This window comes from Hippoglossus hippoglossus, chromosome 7, assembly GCF_009819705.1.
Source record: "Hippoglossus hippoglossus isolate fHipHip1 chromosome 7, fHipHip1.pri, whole genome shotgun sequence".
Classification (NCBI taxonomy): domain Eukaryota; kingdom Metazoa; phylum Chordata; class Actinopteri; order Pleuronectiformes; family Pleuronectidae; genus Hippoglossus; species Hippoglossus hippoglossus.
The window spans coordinates 15,290,842-15,318,407 of record NC_047157.1 but is presented as its reverse complement, the minus strand read 5'-3'; the positions used below and the strand labels follow the sequence as shown (position 1 = coordinate 15,318,407).

At 40.4% G+C, this 27,566-nt stretch overlaps 3 protein-coding genes across 6 annotated transcripts; 1 reads left to right on the top strand and 2 right to left on the bottom strand.

Annotated features, from left to right (window-relative positions):
• Positions 1-346: 346 nt before the first annotated feature.
• On the bottom strand, positions 347-14,254 carry b4galnt1a (beta-1,4-N-acetyl-galactosaminyl transferase 1a). Its single transcript, XM_034591237.1, has 11 exons — positions 14,122-14,254; positions 7,174-7,385; positions 6,894-7,076; positions 5,101-5,207; positions 4,928-4,965; positions 4,648-4,828; positions 2,770-2,862; positions 2,479-2,666; positions 1,451-1,591; positions 686-923; positions 347-608 (listed from the first exon to the last, which is right to left on the bottom strand). Exons 2-11 carry the CDS (start codon positions 7,383-7,385, stop codon positions 403-405), a joined length of 1,587 nt encoding a protein of 528 aa, XP_034447128.1. The 5' UTR covers positions 14,122-14,254; the 3' UTR covers positions 347-402.
• Positions 6,391-25,976, bottom strand: tac3a (tachykinin precursor 3a). Of its 2 annotated transcripts, XR_004614489.1 has the most exons (9): positions 25,727-25,976; positions 25,327-25,442; positions 25,140-25,236; positions 24,929-24,958; positions 24,789-24,842; positions 24,618-24,681; positions 24,157-24,220; positions 11,717-11,722; positions 6,391-6,403 (listed from the first exon to the last, which is right to left on the bottom strand). XR_004614489.1 is itself a non-coding variant. In XM_034591241.1 (7 exons), the coding sequence occupies exons 2-7, from the start codon at positions 25,426-25,428 to the stop codon at positions 24,202-24,204; spliced, it is 366 nt and encodes a 121-aa protein (XP_034447132.1). In that variant the 5' UTR covers positions 25,429-25,442; positions 25,727-25,976; the 3' UTR covers positions 23,980-24,201. The 2 variants fall into 2 exon arrangements, 1 of the variants encoding a protein (XP_034447132.1); XM_034591241.1 differs by lacking the exons at positions 6,391-6,403; positions 11,717-11,722 and having other exon boundaries at positions 23,980-24,220.
• On the top strand, positions 15,495-23,990 carry c1galt1a (core 1 synthase, glycoprotein-N-acetylgalactosamine 3-beta-galactosyltransferase, 1a). 3 transcript variants are annotated; one of them, XM_034591240.1, is made up of 4 exons: positions 15,495-15,763; positions 17,632-17,892; positions 19,615-20,279; positions 22,780-23,990. In XM_034591240.1, exons 2-4 carry the CDS (start codon positions 17,682-17,684, stop codon positions 23,128-23,130), a joined length of 1,227 nt encoding a protein of 408 aa, XP_034447131.1. In that variant the 5' UTR covers positions 15,495-15,763; positions 17,632-17,681; the 3' UTR covers positions 23,131-23,990. The 3 variants fall into 3 exon arrangements, with proteins under 3 accessions (XP_034447131.1, XP_034447130.1, XP_034447129.1); XM_034591239.1 differs by having other exon boundaries at positions 15,495-15,665; positions 22,780-23,931; XM_034591238.1 differs by lacking the exon at positions 15,495-15,763 and adding an exon at positions 15,838-15,972 and having other exon boundaries at positions 22,780-23,644.
• Positions 25,977-27,566: the final 1,590 nt, after the last annotated feature.

Genomic DNA, 27,566 nt, shown 5'->3' with positions numbered 1-27,566 from the left:
TTTTTCTGATCAATATAAGCTTTAGTCTCTCTAGCCTCATTATTTGCGTAGATATCTTGGAACATATTTTTTGGACCATATCTCTGATCACCTTGACCTTAACTGTTAGCTCTGTAGGTTAATCATCTGTAGATACCCTCCCAAGTGGTATTCTCACAGAGTTTGGTGAAGATCCAAACTGCGATATTGGTCATTTTGCACGCGCACACACACGCACACCACAGTACCAAATGTATATATACACATTTTATAAGATACATTCCTACACTTATATACAACTATACAGTTTAAAAAGCCATACAATTTAAGTACATATATATATATATATATATATTTAAGGAAAGACTGAATTTGTGTAATATAGTTGCTGCAGTTGTGTTTGTTTGTACCCTTGACTCAGTTTCAGTTACTAGTCTGGCACTGAAACCTGTTCTTGAAGTAGAAGTCTTCATTATGAATGTTGCTTTCAACATTGGAGTAACGGAACTTGTTGTAGGCCTTTTGATCGTCCGTTTCACCCCAGGGTAATTTGATCTTAGATGCATGGTTCACAATGACGTCGCTGCAGGAGGCGATGTGGAGGGAGCCCAGAGCGTCAATGAAGAACTCTGCAGCATCAAAAGAAGGTTTAGTTTTTCTGGCTTTTAACTGAGGCAACTCGGCAGCTACATACAGATAGACTCACCCAGATGAGCCTGCCGTGACATGCGGGGGTTGAAGCCCACCTGCTGCACCTTGTATGTCCGGCCCATGAAGAAGTTGATGACAGCATCAGCAACCACGCAGTTGGGAAATTCCTCGATTACATGGTGGTAGCCATTTCTGATGTGTAAACAGTCGCCCTCCTCTCCTCCTTCCTCCACTGAGATGGTGTGACGGTATGTTGCAGTGTAGCCTGTCACCTCTCTCACTGCACCACCAACCTACAGTCGTTACGTGGCAATGTTAGGACTGTGGATACTTGCAAACAAGAAATAAGATATAAAGTTTACACTGTATAATACAGATGGGGAAAAAGAAAAGTACACCTCCCTAATTTTGACTGCGTTATTGCCATTTCAAAACAGAGGTTTGGACATCATGTTGTCATGTCAACAGAAGTTGCCATTGCAGCATCTATGTACGTGTCTGTTTTTCTTCATAGATCTCCAGAAATGGCAAATTAGTTTTTAGGGCTAAAAAAGGAAATGTTGTTGTTACCTGACATCGTTTAATTTACTTCATGCAAATGTTTGAGCGAAAGAGGAAAGGCGATGACAAGGGAAAAACTGGCACCAATAAAAGTTTAGCATTTCCCTATTCCTGCCAAATTAGGGAGAAGTGAACTACAGCTGGAAAGAGCCTTGCTTTAGCATTATGGGCACAATGGACAGAAGCACACTCTTCATCCTCTTGGGAGCATTATTTAACTCAGCAGATACACTCTATTGTATCTGGGGATGAATCTCACCAGATCTAGCGAGGTCTTCTCCAGGATGTCCACCATCTTCTCCAACTTAGTGTTTGCACTGAAGATGAAGTCATCATCCACCCACAGAACATACTTGGTTATCACTTGAGACACTGCCAGGTTTCTTCCTGCAAACCAACCCTGTATACAATGGATGAACGAAGGCCACAACACATTAACTGAACTGTTTTATAATCACAATCACTCAGCAAATATAAGAGATCTCAGGTGAGCTCGAGTCTCATAAATGTGTGTGAATATGTTTGTGATTTAACAATTCTTAAATCTCAATGATCAGAGTTCCAGCCCACAAACATACCAACACACAGGACACTTTTCATGCACATCCTGAATGCCAGGTACACAGAGGAGGCAGTGGATGGCTACTGAGCACTGAACACCTCTCCTTAGAGCTTCCACACCGAAAGCAGAAACTACAGGTGTTCCTGCAGTTCTGCCTGCCTGCCAAGGTCAGTAATAACTTTATGGATTTTTTGATAAGCCACTGATGCTTTGTGATTTGCTCTCAGTCGCCAGTACTACTATGGCTGATGGATCTATTGTCAATATATTCGTGAGAATACAGTAAAGCAATGATGCAAAACACTATGTTACAGATCTTATCTTATGTTAGTACAAGTAGATTGGTACTGGAGGGCAAAACATCCAGGTGTGTGAGGAGTTTGGGAGGGCTATAGAGAGGATTCAGGCAGGGGAAACAAGCTGTGGAGGAGGAAGTACTGATTCTGTGTGGGGATATCATGAGGTGATGGAAAGAACACTCCTCCTGGAACAACTTGAAATCGTTGGCAAGGAGAAGGGTGTCTGAACGACCCGCCTGCCACCATGACCCAACTCTGGGTGCCAGAAAATGGATGGAAGGGTTGCTACCAATGCAGAGCAGATTTCTAAAATTGCATGAGTCTGGACATAAGATGAAATAATACTCACATTTAGCTGATGTATTAATCACCCATAGAAACAGGACCTGACTGATGATACTAGAGACACACTTCAAACTTCTTTACCTTTCCAAATGGCATGATGTAATGTTCAATGTGAGGCCCAGTCACTGGCTCAGGGTGTTCAGAATCATCTGCTATCACTATGGTGACGGTGGGATAATACTGACGTATGCTGTCGATGAGATCTTTGAGTTTGTCATAGCGTATGAAGGTCTTGCAGGCGATGGTGACAAGTGCACTAATATTGTACTCTGAGTGGAAACAAACAAACAAACAAACAATCAAAAATACATAAATAAATATGTTGCAATGTGGCATTCAAACACTTTCCATCAAATAAAACTGATCACAAACCTTTTTGGTTTCCAGTGTTGTAAAGTCTGGGGATGGAGCCATGTCCGACTTTGATGGTGAAAAATGAGCGGTGACCCTCATTCGCAAACTCAACTGCAGAGCAAAATAACAACTGTGATACTTTTTCTTATTTGAGTGGAGCATATCTAAAAAATACCACTGTGTATTTACTGTGTCATTGAATTACACCGTGACACTATTGCTGCTTAAAGTCATCTTCACATATCAACAGCATCCCCCCCCCCCCCCCACCCAGATATGAATCAAGAACACTGAGCTGTAAACACATGACAACAAAACACAGCCTCTTCTGACCGATAATAACCAAAGAAGCAGTGGTCATGAGGTTGCACGGTTTCCAGTTTGCACACTCGTCCCAATCCTGTTGCCCTGTGGGGAGATGTCTAATTATGCAGCACCTCTGTATTTGAAGATAATAGTAAAACGTTACACGAAAATATATGATTTCAGGATTGGATGGTATAATCGGTACAGACAAGTCTTGGGTATAAATAAACCCGCATGGTAGGACTTTAAAATGTACCTTTGCCTGAAAAAACCCTCACAGATCTAAAGTAGCAATGGCATAACTACAGCAGTGGGGGGCAGCAATGCACTAACTGTGCTGAGGGCGTCAGAGAGAATTTAGCCACAGACTTTATACAGACATTGTTCTGGTTTTAAAAGTCAGGCAACACGCAGGAAAAGAAGCCACTATGGACTCCTCGTCTACATTTCAGAGAACCCTTGAACCTTTTCTCATTAAAATTATAAACTAATTATCTACTGATTTAGTCACTTTCTCCTACATAGGGACTTTGGTTTATGAGTATTCCCACATCCACCCAGGAGTCAATGCATCTATCATGAGTGAGCTTATGCTTCTTCTATGGTAACACAGAGTCCAACACACTGCAACTTAACAAAACACATGCAAATGGGGAAAACATCTTCATCAGTTTCACAACACATGCGCTGCAAATACTCGCAACGAAATACTCCCAACACAAACTAATACTAGCAAAACAACCAAATACTCGCACAAATACTCATAACACAACAAAATACTCACAACACAACAAAATACTTGTGACACAACCAAGTACAACACAACCAAATACTTGCAACACAACCTAATACTCTTAACACAACCAAATACTTTCAAGACCACCAAATACTTACAACACAACCACATATTCACTACACAACCAAATAATCGCAACACAACAAAATACTCACAACACAACCAAATGCTCACGACACAACCAAATACTTGCAAACAACCAAATACTCGCGACACAACCAAATAATTCAAACACACAGACATGCCTGTTGTTGCCATGGTGACTCATGACTTATGTTGGCTATTCCTCAGGCTGGTTGTTTGCAGCGTGTTTCAAGTTGCAGTGCATGTGTTGTCAAATCGATGAAGATGTTTTGTCAAATCCTGTGATGTGTAGTGTTCTCTTAAGTTGCAGTGCATTGACCTCTCAGAGCCACCGTACCATCCCTGTAATTGTGACTTAGGCAGCAGCATGTTAGCTTCTAACAACACGCAAAAAATGGCTTCCTTCCTGTTCCAGTTTTACATGGTGTTTTACATTTTTAGAGCAGTTGATCTGTCAAATCTAACCTGGTTTTGCCTGCATGCTTTTCCCTTTGTATACCTGAAATGCCACAGACAGTGAGCCATGGTATTTACCATCCATCACATACAAATGATGTGATCGCATTCAAATGCAGTGTAGCATACAGATAAGCACATGAACTCCAAAAGAATGTTGTGTGTTACACTGTGCATAAGATGAAACTCAGAATTTACAAATATTTACAAATGACATTCTATCTTTTAGACTAGTGTTCACGTAATAACTTCACCTGTATCTGCTGTCTTTGGATGGAAAACGGTGTTTGTGTATGTGACAAACTGGAGCTGCTTGTTCAGAGCGGAGAGATCCTGACTCGACAATATCATGTGCTTCTCTCCTTCTCCTTTGACAGAGACACTGTCCACTGTAGCAGCAACATCAAAAGTCCCAAGAGTTGCAGTCAAAGACACCTGTTACACAAGTTAAATGATTTTGGGTGAAAGAAATATAAGAAAAACGTACATATTTATGTATGTAACCACATGAAATCCCTAAAATTAAGAAATTACCGTATGCTTTGATTTTGTTTCCTCTTTAAGGCCCAACCCTATATGGAAAAAGAGGAATTGTTATCAGATATAAACACAGGATGGTTGTTAGTGATTTAACTAAATAATTTGTGATGTGGTGACATTTAATCAACATATTTCTTTGATATGTGTTGTGTTAAATATGCTGTTACCAGGAACGATGATTGTTTTAAGGGGTCGCACCTCCACACCCTGGGTAGGATACTGAAGAGGACTGTTGGCCTTGGCTACAATAGGTAGGTCTGCAGGGCTGTAGGACCTTTACTTAAAGAAAATATCAGACAGAGAGGTAGGTGCACATTAATATGACTTTACTGTATGATTAGAGTCTTGAGCTAAAAGTAATCATTCACATTCAATCAAAACTAGCATGAGCTGGTGTATTTAAATTCAGGGGTTAGGTGTTGTTCCCGAATGACAATTGTGATGGAAATCTGGAAATACAAGAGGCTGGAAAACACCAAAGTTATCCACGTGTATTTTAATAGGGGCTTTCTGCAGAAAGGATCAACACAGAGAGTCACAAGGATCTCAGAGTGAAGATGGAGGACACTCAAATGCAAGGATCCTATATAGGAGGACTAAGGCTGTCTCTCAGAACCAGTTAAGACTGGTTCTGTAGGCGCAGGTTGAGAGAGGAATCTAAACACAAACAACTGATTTACATGTGTTTCCTAAGGAGATAAGCAGACATACATTCCGTTCTTTGGAGGGTAAATAAGTGGCAAAAGGGTCTGGCAGTTTTCAGGTCATAAACAGTTCAGACCATAAAACAGCTCAGGTCATAAAAGTCTTTAGACAGGGCTGCAAAAGTTACTCTTCAACTATAAAATAGGTTTCAACCACACTTAGTTAATTTTTCCAGTACACCTTGTTACCTAATGATTTCTCTGATAAAACGTTCACTGTCAACCAAAGATAAACCTCACACTGAACATAGGACAGTGCTGTTAGATTTCCTATGAAGAATTTTCTGTGAAATTCTTTTTCAAATATCTTTAGGTTTTGGATCACTGACCTGACAAAATATGGCTCTGAGAAGTTGCGAGTTAACACATTTTTTGCTGAAGTTTTACAGAAAAATGTAGTCCCAGATTGTAGAGTCGATATGATGCATTTATGTTTGCCGATATTAAACAATTAAAAAGAGCTTTGATTTATAGAGTAAAACATGCAGAAAGGATGTGCATTTATGTTTGCATCGTATGTATAGAAATAGTTTATTTTCTTGATTCATGTTCTATATATTTTGTTGTACTTGGTGTTATAACTTCAACTTAGAAATCATTGCAGAATTACAGATATATTTACATACGTCACGTCGTCTGATATTATTTACTCCCTACTATCCGCATCAACCCCCCAAATTATCAATATTGGTCAGGCCCTAGTGCATCTACAGTTTGTGCACCAAAGATATGCAACAGAGGGTGATTTGAGGTTTTCATTATCATCCTTTATGTTTGCACCTTTCTTTATTCATTTGAATGGCAAATAACACTAATGGCAGACGAGGAAGGACTGGTGTTAAGCTGCAGTGAGAACACGGACAGTGCTGGCTTAATGTCAATACAGTGCCTGATAATGTGGTTAATACTTCATGACGGACACAGTATCCAGGTTACTTGAAAGCCTGCACTGCGTCCTTGAACGATATCTGCCATGCATCCCCACCCAATTTCTTATCTCAGCTTACATGTGGGTGCAGCTAAAAAATAACGTGAGTAGGCGAACACTGCAGACACAACTTGAGCAAGGCCTTTCAATAGATCACAGTGTCAGTGTATTGAGATCCCATGTCAGTGGTGGATGATAAATTGCAGATCAAACTAGTCCCTGACTCTTCATGACTAACTCTTCTTTTTTGCAGATATAAGCCAAGCTGACAGTTAACATGATCCCAAAAGGGTTTACTACTGTATATTTGTCATCTACTGAACCTTACCTGCTCTGTGATTTGCTGTACTCTTGAGCTCTGTGACGCTTCACACCCTCAGGGTCAGGATGGGACTCTAAAAACGCAGTATCGAGTTTGTGGGCCCACACGCGTGGGAAAAGCAGATTGGAGAACGGCAGTTGAAATGTCTCCTTATCAGCCAGACATACACATGAGTTTTGAGCCAGTTGTCTGTGTCGGAGAGAAAACAGCAGTGAGTTGATAAAGATGGAAAAAATATGATATAAAAACAGAATTAAGTCAGAATTACAGTCAAATATTAACGCACCGTGCCACTTGCTCTTTTATATGGAAGGCAATGTCGTCATAGCCACTGTTGATGTCTTCAATTTGTCCCGCGAGGAGTTTCTTTACTGAACCCCCGTGTCTCGGTTGTAAGTCGACTCCTGAACTGGTTTCATGGCTCCAAGTACGAAACAAAGCTATCAGCCCGCCGACACTGACAATCAGTCCAAGAAACTTCTTGCAGGTGTTTCGCATCTGGAATGAGGATTAAAACCAATTGGGAAATTTTTTTTATTTTTTAGTAAGAGTTATATTGTGTACATTACAAATATTAGAATCAGATCTACACAGAGCTTATCAGATCTGATCACACATGTTTCAGGCCGTAGATGCACAAATTAAACCTGTTGGTAGTGTGGCAGGTAAAAACTGTTTAACACCACTGTCAATGTATCAGCATTAACAATTTAAAGCCCAAACTGAATTGATGAGATGTAATTTATGCCCAATGAATACACACGTTTGATTGTTGTTGTTTTCACAATTGACACTAATTGAAGACCACTTAATCTTAAAGGTTACTCACTGTAGATGTTGAGCTGAGGTGAAGGTTAGTGTCTCTGTTTTTATATTTGCACTTATTTTTCTATACTTAGTTTATTTACTGACGTAATAAACATTGTTTCAATTCACAAAGGAAATAGTTTATACTGTATCATAACTTTATCTATTTTAAGAAGGATTCATTATTATGGTATATTTTTATGTTCCACTCAATCTTGTTTTATTTATAATAATCTAAAAGATAGTTAGTGATAGAGATTTCAAATAATGGCACAAAGTTATAAAGAAAGACAAAGATACACTACCGTTCAAAAGTTTGGGGTCACCCAGACAATTTCGTGTTTTCCATGAAAACTCACACTTTTATTTATCAAATGAGTTGCAAAATGAATAGAAAATATAGTCAAGACATTGACAAGGTTAGAAATAATGATTTTTATTTGAAATATTAATTTTGTTCTTCAAACTTTGCTTTCGTCAAAGAATGCTCCATTTGCAGCAATTACAGCATTGCAGACCTTTGGCATTCTAGCTGTTAATTTGTAATCTGTAGAAATTTCACCCCACGCTTCCTGAAGCACCTCCCACAAGTTGGATTGGCTTGATGGGCACTTCTTGCGTACCATACGGTCAAGCTGCTCCCACAACAGCTCAATGGGGTTGAGATCTGGTGACTGCGCTGGCCACTCCATTACAGACAGCATACCAGCTGCCTGCTTCTTCCCTAAATAGTTCTTGCATAATTTGGAGGTGTGCTTTGGGTCATTGTCCTGTTGTAGGAGGAAATTGGCTCCAATCAAGCGCTGTCCACAGGGTATGGCATGGCGTTGCAAAATGGAGTGATAGCCTTCCTTATTTAAAATCCCTTTTACCTTGTACAAATCTCCCACTTTACCAGCACCAAAGCAGCCCCAGACCATCACATTACCTCCACCATGCTTGACAGATGGCGTCAGGCACTCTTCCAGCATCTTTTCACCTGTTCTGCGTCTCACAAATGTTCTTCTGTGTGATCCAAACACCTCAAACTTTGATTCGTCTGTCCATAACACTTTTTTCCAATCTTCCTCTGTCCAATGTCTGTGTTCTTTTGCCCATATCAATCTTTTCTTTTTATTGGCCAGTCTCAGATATGGCTTTTTCTTTGCCACTCTGCCTAGAAGGCCAGCATCCCGGAGTCGCCTCTTCACTGTAGACGTTGAAACTGGTGTTTTGCGGGTACCATTTAAAGAAGCTGCCAGTTGAGGACCTGTGAGGTGTCTATTTCTCAAACTAGAGACTCTAATATACTTGTCTTCTTGCTGAGTTGTGCACTGGGGCCTCCCACTTCTCTTTCTACTCTGGTTAGAGCCCGTTTGTGCTGTTCTCTGAAGGTAGTACACACCGTTGTAGGAAATTTTCAGTTTCTTCGCAATTTCTCGCATGGAATAGCCTTCATTTCTAAGAATAAGAATAGACTGGCGAGTTTCACATGAAAGTTCTCTTTTTCTGGCCATTTTGAGAGTATAATCGAACCCACAAATGTGATGCTCCAGATACTCAACTAGCTCAAAGGAAGGCCAGTTTTATAGCTTCTCTCACCAGCAAAACAGTTTTCAGCTGTGCTAAAATCATTGCACAAGGGTTTTCGAGGGTTTTCTAATCATCCATTAGTCTTCTAAGGCGATTAGCAAACACAATGTACCATTAGAACACTGGAGTGATAGTTGCTGGAAATGGGCCTCTATACACCTATGTAGATATTTCATTAAAAACCAGACGTTTCCACCTAGAATAGTCATTTACCACATTAACAATGTATAGAGTGTATTTCTGATTAATTTAATGTTATCTTCATTGAAAAAAACAGTGCTTTTCTTTGAAAAATAAGGAAATTTCTAAGTGACCCCAAACTTTTGAACGGTAGTGTATATACGTTGCATTCTCAGGAAAAAATATTTATAGCATATTGGTGGAAAAATGTAGGTTAGTAGCCTTCCTTCAAAAACACTTGGGAATTTAACACTTTTTTATTTCCAATCCTAGGGCCTTAAAAAACACAATGGCATACAGTACAGGCTTTAATGACTCTACCATGCAGAGAATGTGTTTTTCTTTCCTACTACAACATTTGGTGAGGTGAGGAACAATACTTGTCGAGATATTAATGTCAATATGCGGCCGCCCACCTAAGTCGTTTTTGAGGCAAAACAAAATACAAAATGCAGATCAACGGAAGTCAACATCACACTTGTTGAACCATAAACCACAGAGGGAGGGCCCAACAACCTGTTTCACAGTAGGAAATGTGCAGCAATGTGCAGAATCAGTTCTGCACACAAAATATTATAGCACCAGGTGTCGGTTGTCAGTTACAACGAAGACACATCCACAAAGGGATGAACAACAGCACAAGAAGATGGAGGTTAAATCGAAAAATGATTTAAGGAGCCAAAAGTAACACACATAATCAAAAAACACAAATTGATGTATAAACATCAGAAGTTGTGATTAAAAATACAGTAAGGAAGTGACAATGACTATCAGGCAGATGTGGGAAAGTGATTGTATTAGAATCAGAAAACACAAGAGTAACAATACAATAATGTAAGAGGACTGTTCTCAGTCCCCCCATCTCCTCAACCAACTCGCCAAGCGGAAGGAAACGCAAGCGATGATGAGCCGCACGAGAGAGGTGCTGTAGGTGGACCACACCCTGATTCCACCACAGGAAGTAAGATGCAGACAAGAAGCATGATGACTGGTAAACAAGTGACTGGTACTTTCCCTATGGTACAAGTGGCTGGTGGACAAGGCCCAATGCTGGTATTCAGACCATGGCCAGATCAAGATATAATTGAAGCCATGGGTCATGTCTGATCCAAAAGAAAATGTACAAAAGTGGGAAAGTGAGATGCAGAGGTTTGTCAGAGAATATCGTCCCGAATCTTGCAGAGACAACTCAAAAATGATTTCCACAAGATGAGTACTGTGTTCACAGTGGAGGTGATGAGACGACTGAAAGATGTAAATTATACCAGCCGTAACAATGACAGCTCCGGAACAATTTAATCCATGTTACGAAAACTCCTTCTTGAGTAAGAATGAATCCAACTGCCATTTCCTCCATTACGCAAGGCCCTAATAACACTGTCAGCGCATACTTGCAGAGACTTACAGCTTCTTTTGACCTGCACAGTGGACTCACACGTCCAGCTAACATGGGAGCATCCCCATTGTCTGATTCACTCCATTGCACATCACATGTGAGTTCAGGGCCACACAGCAGTTATGGGAAGAAGTGGTATATAGACATGATGACACCATAAAGGTTAAACCTAATACATGTGTATTGGACAGAGGATGCTGCTGCTATGTCTGTCTCACTCTCTCCAATGCAGGAAAAAGCTGTTCACTGGAGAAACTCCTCATGTGTCACTCGCAACACCAGTACGATGGAAATGGCAGGATTTGGGCCCGTGGCTGGGGCGGCTACATCTGAGAGATTTCAAACCGGTTGAAGGGGAGCCCTGGACAGAATACAGCGAGAGTGGTAATGTATACCGCACTGTATTAACTTAGTGGAAGACGGTAAATCCCGGGTGAAACTTTACTTTAATCTGTCATGACAGACCCACAAAGCATTCCTGAATTGGCAGAGATCCCATCATGATTATGGGACAAACAAAAATATGATGTGGGATTGATGGAAAACATAAAACTACTAGTTGTTCCTCCAAAATCAGATTACAGACCATGTCTGAAACAATATCCCCTCAAACAAGAGGCCATGCAGAGCATCAAACCGTTTTTTAGGTCATTACTGCAAGCGGGTGTAATCGATCCATGTGAGGACTCACCAGTGAGCAGCCCAATATTTACACATGGACTCGCTGTCCCCAGGGATATTGAGAGAGTCCAGGTGTATTTCACGCCGCACTACAGGAGAACTTACAAGGCTTACATTTGCCAACTGGCTCAGCTTTATTGCAATATGTTGATGATTTGATGATGTGTAGTCTATCAGAACAGGCCTGTAAAACAGACACCATTGCATTGCTTAAATTTCTTGTAGAGAACGAGCACAAAGCCAGTTTACCTATATTGCAATTGGCCAAACAGGAAGTGACTTATCTAGGACATGTGATCACAGCAGAGGGCAGATCCCTCTCTACCAAACATGTTAAAGCTATCCAATCAGTTTCAAAACCTGTCTGGATTCATTTTAATCATTTTCTTCATACTTTTACTTCCAACTACATTTGGTGTAGTTTCTTAAATGGGAGAGCTTTTTACTCTGTTGCCCATGACAGTAGGTGTTTAGTTCAAAAAGGCATAGAGGTAATGATGTCTGATCTACTGAGCGGGCCACATGTCTTTATAGTACTGCCATACAAGCCAGCTAGCCAGTCAGATTTAGCTTTAACCGCAGCGTTATTTTCTTATACCATGTATTTTGTGAAGCACTCGGTAACCTTCTTTAGATAAGTGCTATATAAATAAAGTTATCATTATGAAGATGATTGTTATTATTAATAATAAATACAGGGACAGATTCATTTGATTGTTGTATTCACTTGTGTACTTCTGTATTCTCGATTTTACTGCTTATTTCTGTTAGCTTCAGAAAGTATTAAACAAAATGTCCTGTCTGCATTTAAGGTGCAGATCCCTTTAGAGCAGTGGTCACCAGCCTTTTCGAGCCCAAGATCACTTTTTAATTCCAAACTTAAGCCGAGATCTACCATCACATTACATTTCATTTAGCTGACGCTTTTATCCAAAGCGACTCACAATAAGTGCATCAACCATGAGGAACAAACCAGAACAACAAGAATCAAGAAAGTACAATTTCTTCAAGAAAGAAAAACTACAAAGTGCTATAAGTAAGTGCCATTTAAGTGCTACTAAATTGTTAGTTTAAACTTTTATTCAAGGTATAGTGGGAAGATGTGTGTTTTTAGTTTGCGGCGGAAGATGTGTAGACTTTCTGTCCTGATGTCAATGGGGAGCTCATTCCACCATTTAGGAGCCAGGAGAGCAAACAGTCATGATTTTGTTGATATCTTCCAAGAAACCCACTTAGGAGGGTCATACTTATTATTTTTTGCAATTTCTGTTAGGCTGAATGTACAAGAAATAAATATACACAAAGAAGGGCAGTCGTGCAAATGTTTCTATTCAATAGACAATATTCAAATTAATATCAACTCATATTTACAATGCAAAATATGTACCTCCTCAGTTCCACATCATGTTCTGCAGAAGAGCTGCTACTGCAGCACAATGTTTTTACATAATATAGGCTTTGATTTGAATATGGCCACAAATAGGATTATTTCCTTGTATGAAAGAAGTCCCTTGTACTCAAATAAATACCAGTACTACGCAGTATGAAGCCGTGCATCTTCTGCTCCAGCAAATATTTAACAATAAAAAAACTTTTTTAAACAAGTGAATGGATTCCATCAACAGAAACGCTGGAGAGCTTTTATTTTGAAAAGGCATACAGAAAGTGTTGCAACCATTTGTTTGTGACATAAATTCATCAGAAACACTTTAAAACTCAGGTGAAAGATCATCTTCTCTGTTTATTCTGCTGTGAACCACGATGTTCATCTCTCTATGACACAAACGTATTTACATCACTTCCCGAACCAGTTTCAAAGTAAAAGCACTCCAGCGTTTCACCTTCTGAATCCACTCATTTGTTCCAGCGGATCTCTGATTGTTATCGACAGACCGGAAGATGCGCATCTTCATGCCGTAGAGTCCTGACATTTAGTTTAGTACATGAACCAACTTGTTCTTGAAGGAAATGCAGGAGATAAACCTGCAACTCCACCGCCAGTAGCGGACACACAGCGCGTGTGAAAAACTAAATTTAACAGAATAATTATCTATAACGTACAACAACAAATAAAGCGCTTTTACTTACAGGCAACTGTAACATTTCTCCTTGAATCCAAGCAGCCACACGCTGGCAGCATGAAGGGCTCACATGATTAATCATATGCAGACTCAGCTTTTTGCTTCATTACGCTTCTCTCCAACTTTGTGGTCGTTTTTTCATCTGTTTTTCGTTGTGGAAATACCTCGCACTGCTGATACAACATACTTTGGCGTATGGTGTGACTATTTACAACATGCGGAGCGTGGTGACAAATGTATATTTTATCTAATTAATTTCACTAACTTTTATTAAAACTATTTTATTAAAACTCTCCAAACTAAGGTTACACATCCTCAGACACGTGGCCTTGGAAGAAAGCCCTTCTCTTTCTTCCAAAATAGATATGTAGTCCCCCCCAAAAAAGTGCGCACACGTCTTAAGAGCCAAGTCTGTATTGGGTACAGACTCCTCTGCTAAATATGATGAAACCAATGAAACAGTATTTCATAGAAATGGGAAAAAAAAGACAGGAGGGAGAGAGAGGAGGATTCTTACTGTTGTGGATTCTGGAGGATTAATAGTCCTTGTTCATTGAAGCCAAACGAGACACTGATAGTGACTCAGGCGTCTGAGAGCCACTCCTCTTCCACAAGATGAGACTTGACTGGGCGTTACATTACATTTCGGTGATTTCTTATCAAGTCATGTTTTGCTGTAGTGTATAGTTGTTTTGGTTTGACTTGTTCTACCAGTTTAAAAGGATGATTTAATCTTCGAATTGCTTCATTGACACAACAGAACCCCGAGCATAGCTTATATGAGGGCACAGTACACTTCTGCATCACATCTGTTGGTTCAAGCTCGCTCAAAGTGTGTCAAGTGCACGCGTTGGACATTTGCATTGAATGTATTGCAAGGGTGCGGGTGTTTAAGAAGGAATATGTAATTTACAAGTGCAGGTCGCTGTAATTTTAATGTCCATTAAACTTGTAACCTTAAGATTATTTAATAATTCAATTTAATAATTTTAATTTAATTTTATACTTTTATACTCACCTGCAGCTTTTCAGCCCACTTCCCTAAATTAGTAACCAATTGGAACAACCCCGATTCCTCTTCTCACCTTCTGTCAATTATCAACCAGCTCTAGATGCAAATACAAATCTTTTGTCAGTCCACTTCAGAAATAATATAAGCATTGGAGCAAATATTCGTAATGTCCGAACATATGTTTTTATATGACACTTTGTCCTGGTTGATCCTGTGATGATTAGTAGAGTTATGCAACCATGTTTACTCTCCACCCTTGTGTGTTTGCTCATTGTGGGACCAGTTGGGTTTCTTTGTAAAGTGCCTTGAGATAATTTATATTATGATTTGGCGCTGTACAAATAAAGTTGAACTGAATTGAACTGAATATTATGAAAGTAATACTTTTTTTTTTTTACAAAAGAAAAAGTTAGCATTGACTGAGGTAAGCCTATAGAGCATGTGCAGGGTATGCATCATCACTCTGATCTTTTTCATTAAGTAAGATTTGAGATGCTTGTGCTGGTTAAATCCATTGGGCACTGATAATACTTAGGGTTAGGGTTAGACCAAACAAACACTTCTGATGACCCAGGGCCATTTGACACTTTTTTTTAACTTTTTAAATATCAAGTTGTGGAATGGAATCATCCATCTAATTATAGCCTATAGACATATACGTTTTATTAATTAGATTCATCCAAATGCATTGATGAATCATGGTGAATCAACATATACACGATCATATGAAGTAGCCGTTATGGAGTGACATCTAGTGGCTCAACATGGAAACAGCGACCCCTGCATGTAAATCAAAGTCTCAGCTAATTGCCTTTAATGCATCTCAGGAGGTGAGAGGCGGCTTCCTGTTTACGTCAGCGCCACCCAGCCAATGAGAGGCCGCCTTTTTCTCCCAGCCGCTCAGCCCGTGATGCTGAAGAATGTCAACGTTGAGCTGTGTCTTCCCTCTTCCCTCATCATCTTATGTTAGCGACTCACAATAATGTCGACGTCAACACGAAACCACACAACGGATCAACGTGGGCGGCACGTGACGATGTGATTGACAGGTGCGGTTTGCAGTAAGGCTACTGGATTTTTTTTTTCTGTCGCTGCTTGAGGAGTTGAAAACATATCGAGCTCACACATGTTCGATCCCCCGGCGAAGGTAAACCACACACACACACACACACGTAGATGTTATGCATGCATGTATATACGTGCAGCAGTGCTGGATGGGAGCAGACACACAGCTACGGTTGGGTATCAGAGACAATAGGTTTTATAGGTCCCGGATTCCACATGGCCTGTTTTCGCTGTCACAGCAGTCGGTGTCATGTGTTTCTGGTTTGAACGGATGTGAAAGCCTCCATTGCGGTGTGTGTGTGTGTGTGTGTGTGTGTGTGTGCGTGCGTGCGAGCGAGCTCCTCCACTAACAATCATTATAAATAACAACGGCGACACACACACACACTCACACACACAGAGAGAGAGAGCTGCGTTTAGACCAAAACAACCCGCTAATCGCTCCCGTCTGTCTCGGATCAGATCGCCGGGGTCTTTAACCTCGAATCCGTGAGCGACAGAATGAAAACAGTCACTAGATAGATAGATAGATAGATAGATAGATAGATAGATACTTCATTGATCCCAATGGGAGATGTAGGCAGCCAGCAGCAAACAAAACAGTCAAACACAAGAGGAAGAATTTTGCTGCAGTGAGATGAAAGTCCGGCCACCAGAACTATACTACAGAGCTGTCACTGTAAAGAAAGACACAAGCAACTTGAAGCCAAATATGCATACAACATACAGAGTTGTGCATTAGACTAACATAGCCTGTAAAATTATGGTACAGCAGATGTAAGTGTGTTTATAAAAAAAAAAAGTTAAAATGCAAGACTAGCGATATAAACAATATTAAACCAAACAAAGATAAATACAGTATAGGCAGTAATGGTGACAGTCTAGGATTCATGTTTGTTTTTAGTGTATTTAAATGGTTCAGTGTGTAAGATTTAGTGAAATCTAGTGGTGAAGTTGCATGTTGCAGCTGAAAACCCCTCAGTTCACCCTCCCCTTCCAAACATGAAAGAAAAAACCTGTGGTAGCCTTCAGTTGTCATAAAAACTCAAAAGATGTTTAGTTTGTCCAGTCTGGGCTACTGTAAAAAAAACATGGCGGCCACAGCAATACCGCAAAGATGCCCTGAATTAGTGAGTTGGGCCATCTGTGCCATATATACCATGTGGGCCACTTTCGGGTCACATCCAGATTACACCTAGTGCAGCGCATGTTTGCCAAAAAAGGTCCACATATATTTGGGGCCACGTTTGCCATTTTGCATGCGTTTTGTGCAGGTCACTAGTGCCACATCACTGTCCACAGATTCAGATGCAGCTGCTGCATGGTCAGTGCATTCACTCCAATAAAGATCAAGTCCAGGACTGTTGCTTTCCAGCTTTGTGAGATATTTTTCTAATTTGTTTTGTTGTCTTTTCCTGTCCAAAATTCTTGTGTCAACACAGAGTAAAAATGTTTTTAGGGCAAATGTCAAACTGACAAACAGTAAATTTGGTTTGGGAAATGTCGGCTGTGAAATTTGTCATTGTCTGGATCTAAAAACTGTATTTAGACCCAGAAAGTGTTTGAAAGTGTATGCTTTGAAACTAATGTATTGCATCATTTCTGTAATGCGAATGTTAAACTATTTAACCATGCAGATATTTGAGGTTATTGCAATTTGACAGTTTGTAATTTTCAAAATCTTTTCATGATTACTAAACACAATACTGTACATGCAATCCTCAAAACTGCTCACTTTAGATGGTAATACAACCAAATGTGTACATACAACTGGTGTGTGTGTGTGTGTGTGTGTGTGTGTGTGTGTGTGTGTGTGTGTGTGTGTGTGTGTGTGTGTGTGTGTGTGTGTGTGTGTGTGTGTGTGTGTGTGTGTGTGTGTGTGTGTGTGTGTGTGTGTGTGTGTGTGTGTGTGTGTGTGTGTGTGTGTGTGTGTGTGTGTGTGTGTTGTAGGTCTATGCAGACAACTGGGACATCGCAGTGCCGGAGAGTTGAGTGTTAGCATGAAGGGCCCCAGCTCCAGATGGGCCTTCTCCCTGGGCTTCCTGGTGGGAGCCTGCAGCATCTACTTCTTCCTTCACCAGGTGTGGTTTGAGAGGAGCTACCCTGTGCTGTCGGAGGCTCAGGAGCAAGCCACAACAGTCGGGGAGTCACCAACCAGCTGGAGGAAGGAGGGAGCCGCTCTCTTCGGCCTGCTCCACCCTCAACATGCAGGTGCTTTACACATCACTGCATCAAAACAGTTGCATAAGTATTTGTTTATTCATGGCAAACTAAAAGTCAGGATGCAGCACTGATATTGGTCAGTTGTGTTGGTTATTGGTGACAATAGGGCCGATCGAGTCGGTGCGATATTTTTCAGTCTGCGTGCATCACCACCCATCAAGTTCACAAGTAGCACTCCAACTTAAAGCATGGCAGAAATCGACAGAAAGCAAAAAAAAAAACGCGATATACACTGTGCCAGACTCTGTTACTCTCCCTTTTGTCGTTATCTTAATGATTCAATATCCACCAGATTCACTTTAATTCCAGTAGTACATCTACCAATACACAAGTTTAGTGTTAGCTTGCAGCAGGAGCAGTCCACAGTAATGTGAGAAATCACTGCTGTCCTACTGGTGGCAGTTCACTCGTTTATCCCTGGCAAAACTCTGCACAAACAACCCACTGCCGCCAGTTTCATGCTGGTCACTCTTAAGCCGTTTTCAGACGTGATCTCTGCAGGAATTTCCGCAGAATTGGGTTCAGACTTTCTCCGGAGGTTCCTTTCGACACATGAGCAACGCAGCGGTAGATTCTCCACTCGGACACGTTCACAACAACACTAATCTCCAGCTGCGGAGATCCCTCTGCACGTGCACCCCCACCGGAGAATGTTCAGTTCACGGCTGAAAGCAGCTTTAGTGTGTAAACGTAATGGGTAAAGCAGGAACATGGGAACAGTTTCATTTGGTCCACTTCATGGTCTGCTTCAAAAGTAGGACAACTCGGCGCTGACTACAATTGTACTGCATCACCTTACATCAAAGTCAATCTTATTGTCAATTCTGCCTTACGTAGACATAGACAGGATTGAAATGCCGTTTCTCTCTGTTCCCTGGTGTAAACAATCACTCCTCCAAGCTTTACCATCCCTATGTAGCTCACTACAGACATCATGCAGCCTATTGTTAACCCTGATTTTATATATATATATATTGTATTTGTTTTATTAGATTATCTACAATATATTTTGTGACAGGGAGGGAACTGAAAACAAAAGGTCTTTCGACAAGTTCTACATCCACTACTATGGGACAATAAATAGCAATTCAGTAAATTTGTATATATTTTGTTAGATTTTAATTTAGAAAGATGGCAAAAAAGTTTGTTTAAATCAGGTTTAATGTTACATTTCAAAGGATCATCCAAGTCTCTTGCACACAGCTTATTAGTTAAACACTAGTATCATATTGGCCCATACCAGAGCCCACATTTCAGTGTTGCTATTAGGAATGAAAATATCAGATCAGTGCATCCCTAACTAATAGATGACATCATATGATAGGAAACGATGTGCAGATAGGGTTTGGAATTAGCCGTGGTAAAGATGGATTGTAATGTGGGTCAACAAATCTTCAGAAAATTCATGATGAGCATCGCTGCAGACCTACACAGAGAGGGGCATTGTGTGCACACATCTAAAATCTTAATGATGGATTAGATCTGTGACAAGGAATTCGGTTGGCTGATTCCAAACAAATGCAAACGTAAAGTGCTACAAATAAGTATAAAAGAAACTAAGTCCAGATATTTGCACACTCGCCTACGTAAAACTTGAAATACAAATCAGCTTTGCCGGTAGAATCACACATAGAATTTTTTTTTTACCGCACACCAGTTAACATTGTCATTGGCGTGTTGTACTGTTTGCTTTGTCCCTTGTTTTTTTAGATGAAGACACCAGGGTGGCAGATGTGTTGTACCAGAAGATCCGTATTCTCTGTTGGGTGATGACAGGGCCGTATAACCTGCAGAGCAGGGCCCACCATGTCAGGGCCACCTGGAGTCGCCACTGCAACATGGTGGTGTTCATGAGCTCCGTGAAGGACACCGACTTCCCCACTGTGGGACTGGGCACTAAGGAGGGCCGTGACCAGCTCTACTGGAAGACTATCCGAGCCTTCCATTATGTGTACGAGCACCATGCGGATGAAGCGGACTGGTTCTTAAAAGCGGACGATGACACCTATGTGGTGGTGGACAACCTGCGCTGGATTCTGTCCAACCACACCCCCGAGCAGCCCATCTATTTTGGTAAACGCTTCAAGCCTTACACCAAGCAAGGCTACATGAGCGGAGGAGCAGGTTATGTGCTCAGTAAAGAGGCCCTCAGGAGATTTGTGGAAGGCTTTCGGACCAAAGTTTGCACACACACCACCCCTGTAGAAGACCTGGCACTCGGGCAGTGTTTGGAGAAGATGGGCGTCCTGGCTGGCGACTCCAGAGATACTTTGCACCGAGAAACTTTTCATCCATTTGTGCCAGAGCACCATCTAACTGGCAAGTTCTCCAAGAGCTTCTGGTACTGGAGCTATTGTTACTATCCAATTGTTGAGGCAAGTCCTTTATCCTTCTCTTCATTTGTAAATTAGTGCTGCAAAATGGTATTACAGAGTGAATAGGACAAAACTATATAAGCAAAATAAAAATGTATATATTACATGAGCTCAAAGTCTTAGAGAACGTCCATTGTATACCATACTGTGTAAATGCAACATTTGCATTTTGGTGCAAAGTGGCACTATAAAAGAGAAGGACACAAAGAGGTTTATGGGTAATTCCTCGATCAGACAGACTGGGAGTTAGTCTTATTAAAAGGGGGCATGTGAGGTTAGGAAGGAAAGCCACTGAGAGACCTGGTGAGGGGAAAATCCTTTAATATCATTAGCGAACACCAACATTTAAAGGTAGAGAAATATTCTTTCATTTTGAAATACACAGTCTGGACCTACTGAAAGTGATTCATACGTAATGCACTGTTTTATCTTGCTTTTCGATGAATCAAACAAAATATTGGTTTTGCGGTCAATCCGTCCTCAGGGTGATAGGAGCTGAATGAATATGCGAGTACCTGGCACACATTTGAATTCTGTATCTGATCTCTGCGTACAATGAGTGAATTGGAATAGGAATGAGTTCATTTTAAAGTACGCGAATGCAGCAGAGACAATGTCCCGGTAACAAAAGGAAAATTGGTCAATTTGTAGCTGAAGATGCAACTAATTTATTGTACTTTGCAATTATAATGAGTCGGGTCCATCACTGATCTCGTCAGATGCTGCCTGTCGGTGTACGGAGCTGCTTTGTCTCCGGTCTGTGAAAGGAAAACAAATTTACTTATAATACTAGAGTAATTGTGTTTTTATCACACTATACTAATGGAAATGTGGTTTTAGAACTGTCAGTATGTTAATTTATAAGAAGGGTAAGGTGGGAGATCTTCTAAATTTTCATTATCATGAACAAAAGCTAATTATCAAGGCTGTCAACCTCCTAACAAATTTTTCTTTGGAGCCAAAGCCTGACATTCTCATCTCTACAATGTTGTTCGTGCTTCCACTGTTCAAAAACATTTTAAAATGAAAGGGCCACTGTGTTGAAGGTTTAACCATAATGAACATGGGCACTGTAGTTAAGCTAAGTCAACGTCACACTGTTCTGCTGTTTTTAAAATACTCACTAGTGCAAACAATGTGTTTTTAAATCCACCACAGAAAATAGTCCCGGACAAATTCAGGATTTACTCATGTGTCAGTTACCTCTTGATAAAATAATCACTGTGTAAATGGGGGAGATTACTTTGCCTTCTCTCCTAAATGAAACTGTAGATTTGTTAAATTGTTCTCCAGCCCTGGTGGAAGGGAGAAGCGGGACGTGTTTGTTTAAGTCTTTTCCTGCGATTTGTAGAATAATCCCGGCCTAATCCTTTAAACAAACACCAGCAGAAAATGCACAACACGAGATGTGTTTGCACGATTAAATCCCCCCCATGTATATTACAATTACAGTATAAATGGAATGTGAGGTCTCAGAACTGTCAGTATGTGAATTTAATTAAAAACACGATTGAGGATTATATTTTTAATATGGACAAAAACAAATGACCAAGGACAGTAATGCATTGTTCCTACAAATAAGTATTTTCTTATACAGATATAAACACCAAAAGTCCATTATAATCATGAAACTTGTGACATCTGACTGCAGTGTGATAAATGATGGAGCGTCACACTTTTTTAAATGTTAATGAAAGTATTTTGATACGATTTTCCCAAATTTGCCTCTATATTTTATATAAATCCATCACAATGTTTTAAGTGTAGAATTTCAGATTAAATTCACAAGGGGTTTAAACTAAAACATTGCTTTAAACTACTTGGGTGTAACTTTTATACAAAGTCCCTCTGTTTTCAGAAGCTCAAACAATTGGACAGATTATTTTTAATACTTGGACAGAAATTCTTTTCAGTCAAATCTTAAACATGGAATCTCTTCCAGGCCTTTGCTGCAGCCACCTTCAGTTGTTGTGGTTCTTTCTGCCTTGTTTCACCTTCACAAAGTGAAAAATGGGCCCAGCTGGGTTGAAGATGGACGACATCCTATTTCTTTTCCTTAAGAAGCACTTGGTCCTCATCATTATCCATCATGCTTCAATACCACATTATATATTTATATTCTGTTCCCATGAAGAGATGGTAAATGCAAATTCGACTCTTGGAATCAACTCCAGACCTTTTTTTTGGTCAGGCCTCACTTTGATTGTCAATTTTCCTGTTCCATCTGAGGCTGTGAAAATGGAGGAACCATCTAAAAGATTTTGACGCTTGATGTAATATTTTTGTTCAACCTTTTTTTTTTTTAATTAAAAAGTCTACACATCAGTCACATCCTGATGGCTTTTGTTTAAAATCCATTGTGATAGAGTGTAGAAGTAAAAATATACAAATTGTCTCTGCTAAAATGCATCTTTAGTTAATGTTTTATTGCTCTGTGCGTGTGTACATGCGTGTATGTATTTAGCATGTTTCCTCATGTCTGTGCTTTGTTCTTCCTCAGGGTCCACAGTGCTGCTCTGACCTGGCAGTATCGTTCCATTATGTGGAAGCAGAGCTGATGTACACACTGGAGTATTACACCTACCACCTGAGAGCGTACGGCTACAGGCCGCGCTATCAGCCGTCGCTTCGCCGGGGTCTTAGCCTCGGTACCCTCGCACAGCCCGCTGTGACGGCAGGATTTAGAGGAGCTCAAGAGGTGACCGATGGAAGGATTCACACGACTGCAGCCTTTTCTGTCGGTGGCAACCAAACCAAAGGGAAGATGGAGTCAGAAGAAGGGGGGAGAGACCCTGTGAACTCACAACTCGCTGAGAACAGGACGGCACTCACACACGACAGAAAACACTGATCCTGTGTTTAACTCTGATTTGTCTGATTGAATCTAGAGACTCTTGTTTCTCCTTCGACTCAGTGATGTGGCTGATAGAAGTCGTGACAGCTTCCACGACTGTGCCAGAGAGTGTATCACCACAGCCAGTGTGACACTGTAAGCCCTTGGCACAGTCTTATTCGGTGGCAGCTGCAAATGGCTCAGCTATTTTCAAAGAAGATAAACACTCTGTTTAGCTTAATTAAACCTGACATGTTTGAGTTTTGACACGACACAGTCATAGATGTGTGCTTGGGGCGATGCGGGATATTTTCATCTGTTTCATGTGTGGGCCAGTAATGCAGTGACGGATGTCTGTAATTTTATTTTTCATTTGTTTTAATTTCATTCATTGTTTTAAAGATTTTCCGTAAACTGAGAACAGCAGTGATTTATTTAGCCTTTTTTGAACACTTTGCTTTTCTGATGTTAAATCTGATATTCTGGTGTTGCTGTTCAGATGTTTAAGTTTGATTATTAACAAATTATTTTTTTAAATAAGTTTTTGTTGGTATATTACCTTTTTTAATTTCCTTTTGAGTCCTCTGGAAACCCACAGTCAGCAGTGATGTTTGTTTCAGAACTGTGCTGTTATTTTAGATTTTTTTTTTTCCCCCTGAAACCCTGTTTGAGAACACTGCAGCCTCTGATGAACACAGTATTATACAAAACTCCATAGAATTCCTCGTCAAGTCATTTTAAATAACGCAGCAGTGACACACTGCAGCGGACGGGATTGAATGTGACTGTCTGCACTTGAGCCACGATTTAAAGAATCAATCAAACAGCTGCAGAGAAATGCACCCATGTTTCAAATGAATAAATTCTGTATAAAAAAATTCTTTATTTTGAACTTTGAAGAAACAGAATGACATGATACAGAAATTTCCACCGTTCACGTCTGATTATGTTTTTTTTTTTCCCAGGTAAATCAAATACAATCTGTGTAGTTTATGGTCATTCTCAAAAGCCAGCCAGAAGTTTTACACGTGGGAATCATGTTGGTTGATTTATTGTTTGTATGGTCGTCGATGACTGTTGTTTCAGTGTCTACAGCCCCTGAAGAAACCTGCAACAAAACACATGCACCACACATAATAGTAATCAGTGATATATATATATATATATATATATATATATATATATATATATATATATATATATATATATATATATACACACATATACACATATACACACACAAAATAATGGGTTAAAATCAATGGTTTAATGCACAGTCAAACTAAGGCTAAACGCCCTTGAGTTACAAGTGTTCATTTTCTGTTTTGCATACAGAAGATATATAGACGTGTTATGAGTCAGCAGCACTTAAAACAGGACATTAAAACTTGAACAGCAGGAGTAGTTTTATATCCTTTATCGGTCAGGTTAAGTGTGAATTTTATTTGTATAAGTAGTGGAGACATAATGTTCTATCCAATGATTGAAAAGGGCAAGACACCCACCTCAGTCTGCACTTGTTCAGAAAAATGCCTCTCCTCTCTGGATACTCTCTCCTCGGGCCATTATCTGTGAGAGCAGACATGATAAAATAATCCCATACACCGCGTGAGACAACCCTGAAATCCCATAAAAGCTAACAAGGTGATTGTAGATATTTGACTCTTCTCACTCACCAGGCTCTGAGTTCCTCCTCCCCATGAGACCAACAAATATGTCATGCATTTCTCCTATCAAGAAGAATGAGATCCATTAAATTGTGTTTTTTCAATCACTTTAAAGAAAAAGAAATCACAATAAAAGACAAAAGTCTTACTTTTTTGTGGAGACTGTACAATGTTGGCATCTGATAAAAATAAAAAAGGAAAAACGTTTGACAAACAAGTTGACGGAGCATTCGAGAAAAACATGATCAAATAAAAACAGTCTCTTGAATTTTTCTCTCTCCAGATTTTATCATTAACACATTATTTTTTACTATTACAAATTAATTTAATCACTGGTCGTCAGTTGGAAAGAAGACTCACCCGTATCTCTTCTGCCCATCAGTCCCACAAAGCTGTCATAATCCAAATCGCTATACCTCTTCAGAATGTTCCGCTTTAGGTTGTCCAAACCTACAGTCTGTGGCATTTACAAAAAAAACACAAACATTATTTTCTGTTGAAATATATTCTGTATATGTTTTTGGTCATTACGCACGAAGACGCCTACATCTGAAGTTGATCTGCGCGATCCGGTTTCTTCGCATCTGGACTGGCTGTGCCGAAGTTTCAGGATGAAGAACAGAGTCACCAGCAGCAAACCTCTCCTCATTTTCTCAGCACCACCTACGCGAGGAGATTTAGGGTATTCCCGTTTGAATAGATGTTTTTTTCACGAGCAAATACATCACATTTTCATCAAGGAACCTGTTGTGCCTGTTGCGCACAGTTCGCTGCGTAATGGATGCGTAAAAGCGCATTAAGAGGTATGGTTACAAATATATAGTAAATAAATACTCGTGCTTTCCCTTTGCAAAAAGTCAAACCTTAAATCCAAACTTTTAAAAATATAATAATGTGTAAATATGTTTACTTTAAGCAATACGAGGTGCATTTTTCTTTATCCTTACCTGATTTCTGTCGAGCAGGTGATTTTGTAAAAGTGTGAGCTGCGTGCGCCCTGGTGCAGAGTGGAGAGGGTTCGGATAGATCCTGCAGTGAGATCCGGAGAGGGTAACCGGGGCGTCCAGGCTTTGGGGTAAGAAGCAATAGCTGGATACCTGCGCAACGCCAATCAGCAACTGGTGAGTAGGAGGGGTTTCAGGTCTTATATCACGTTGGGCTGAAGGCTACGTAGCCTAATTATTGATGGTCATGATGCTGCTGAGAGCTGTTAGACCCCCCCCCAACTAAACACGCACGCACACACACCGTCATTAAAAAGAAATTCGTCCAGGCAATGTCACGAGAACATGCATGTTCTTGGACTCCTTTCCATCTGGGGATTTTCTTATAGATTTGCCAAAAAAAGAGGCATCAAACCAACATAACAATTTGAATTGAAGTTTCACTGTTTGAGTTGGAAACCGAACTAAAGGACATCAGTCTCATTTATCCATCTCACTGCCATCACATGCTCCTCTCTCCTCTAGGTGCCTTTCCGCTCCACTGACCAGTTGACATAATCACTGACAAGATAATAATCTTTTTAGGAAGTCATTATATAAAACAGCTGCCTCTCCATGTCAGTACAGAAGACGGTGATGTATGTGACTAGACAGGCTCCACAGATGGGATCGCAGTTGACTGGTGGACTCATTCATACACAAAATATGAAACAAAACCAAAGATATATCCACCTACTGAACATCTGAGCAGGTTAAGGTTAGTGAATGAAAGAGAAAATTCATTTCCCCTTCATTTCATTCAAATTACATGTAAATAAAAAAATAAAAAATAAATTCAAGTGTACTGCTTATCACGTGGCGTGTTTTTAAAAAACTGTTCTTCATTTCAGTTAATCTTCCAGCTGAGACCACAAGTGAAGCAGTAAACGCAGACATTATCAACACAGCCACTGAACAGGCAGGCAGACGTGCTGAGTGGTCACGACTGAAATCCAGACGTGCTGCTTGGACGGACAGATCTTCATACCAGTATTGACACGATGAGTAACACGGGGTGCTGAGGATCACTTGAAATCGTTTTCATGGCAGCTAGGTTCCCCGTTAAACTGCTCTGACAGATGGTGAGATGAAATGTCTGTCTTACACGCACCAGTAGAAGCAGCAGTATGTGATTTAGCTGCTCTGGAGCTGTTGTAAAGGCATCATTTCTATTAAAATATACATAGGCTGGGGAATAACATTTACTATTCATGTAAATGAATGTGTGTGAAAAAGTATTTCCCTTGCATCATCAAAAGCTAAAAAACAACTAAAATTTAACCCTCATACCAAACCCATCGTATTACACGAGCAATTACACGCTGATGCCTGTGCACACGTTCCGAATGCAAACAAGCATGAATATTTCAGCAAAGCAAAGTTTGAGATCATACAGTAGCTGTGAAGCAGGCAGCAGGGACGACTGCACATCGCTGTGGCCTCTGGAGACTGAGGCCTGATGGGCGAGGGTGCGACACCAACAACAAAGCACCAGGCAAAATTCCACAAAAGGTTAACACTACCATGTTTTAGTAATGACTTCCCGTTTCCATATTTGTCCCGTTCCTGTATAGTGTGGGGGTGAGGCGAGGGGCCTGCAGCAGTGCAGGGGTTCGGGGGAGATCTGACAGAAGTCGGGGGGGAAGTCATTAATTGCATTTTTACATTATTAATAATGTTTTTGGGCCAACAGTGAGCACAGGGAAAGAGAGCCAGGGGCTGTTTATTCATGACATGTCAGGGCACGGGAAGCCTCTCATTTGATTGGATATTGGGACAGGTGTGCTGCAGGGCTGGACGGATG

Excerpts from the sequence above, each read along its gene's own strand:
- b4galnt1a (XM_034591237.1), bottom strand. The coding sequence starts at position 7,385 with ATGCGAAACACCTGCAAGAAGTTTCTTGGACTGATTGTCAGTGTCGGC. Across the intron at positions 4,966-5,100 it reads TAAAACAATCATCGTTCCTG|GGTTGGGCCTTAAAGAGGAA; the intron begins GTAACAGCATAT and ends TTTTCCATATAG. Across the intron at positions 1,592-2,478 it reads ACATCATGCCATTTGGAAAG|GGTTGGTTTGCAGGAAGAAA; the intron begins GTAAAGAAGTTT and ends CATTGTATACAG.
- c1galt1a (XM_034591240.1), top strand. The coding sequence starts at position 17,682 with ATGAAGGGCCCCAGCTCCAGATGGGCCTTCTCCCTGGGCTTCCTGGTG. Across the intron at positions 17,893-19,614 it reads GCTCCACCCTCAACATGCAG|ATGAAGACACCAGGGTGGCA; the intron begins GTGCTTTACACA and ends TTGTTTTTTTAG. Across the intron at positions 20,280-22,779 it reads GTTACTATCCAATTGTTGAG|GGTCCACAGTGCTGCTCTGA; the intron begins GCAAGTCCTTTA and ends GTTCTTCCTCAG.
- tac3a (XM_034591241.1), bottom strand. The coding sequence starts at position 25,428 with ATGAGGAGAGGTTTGCTGCTGGTGACTCTGTTCTTCATCCTGAAACTT. Across the intron at positions 24,959-25,139 it reads GATGGGCAGAAGAGATACGG|ATGCCAACATTGTACAGTCT; the intron begins GTGAGTCTTCTT and ends TATTTTTATCAG. Across the intron at positions 24,682-24,788 it reads GAGGAGGAACTCAGAGCCTG|ATAATGGCCCGAGGAGAGAG; the intron begins GTGAGTGAGAAG and ends CTGCTCTCACAG.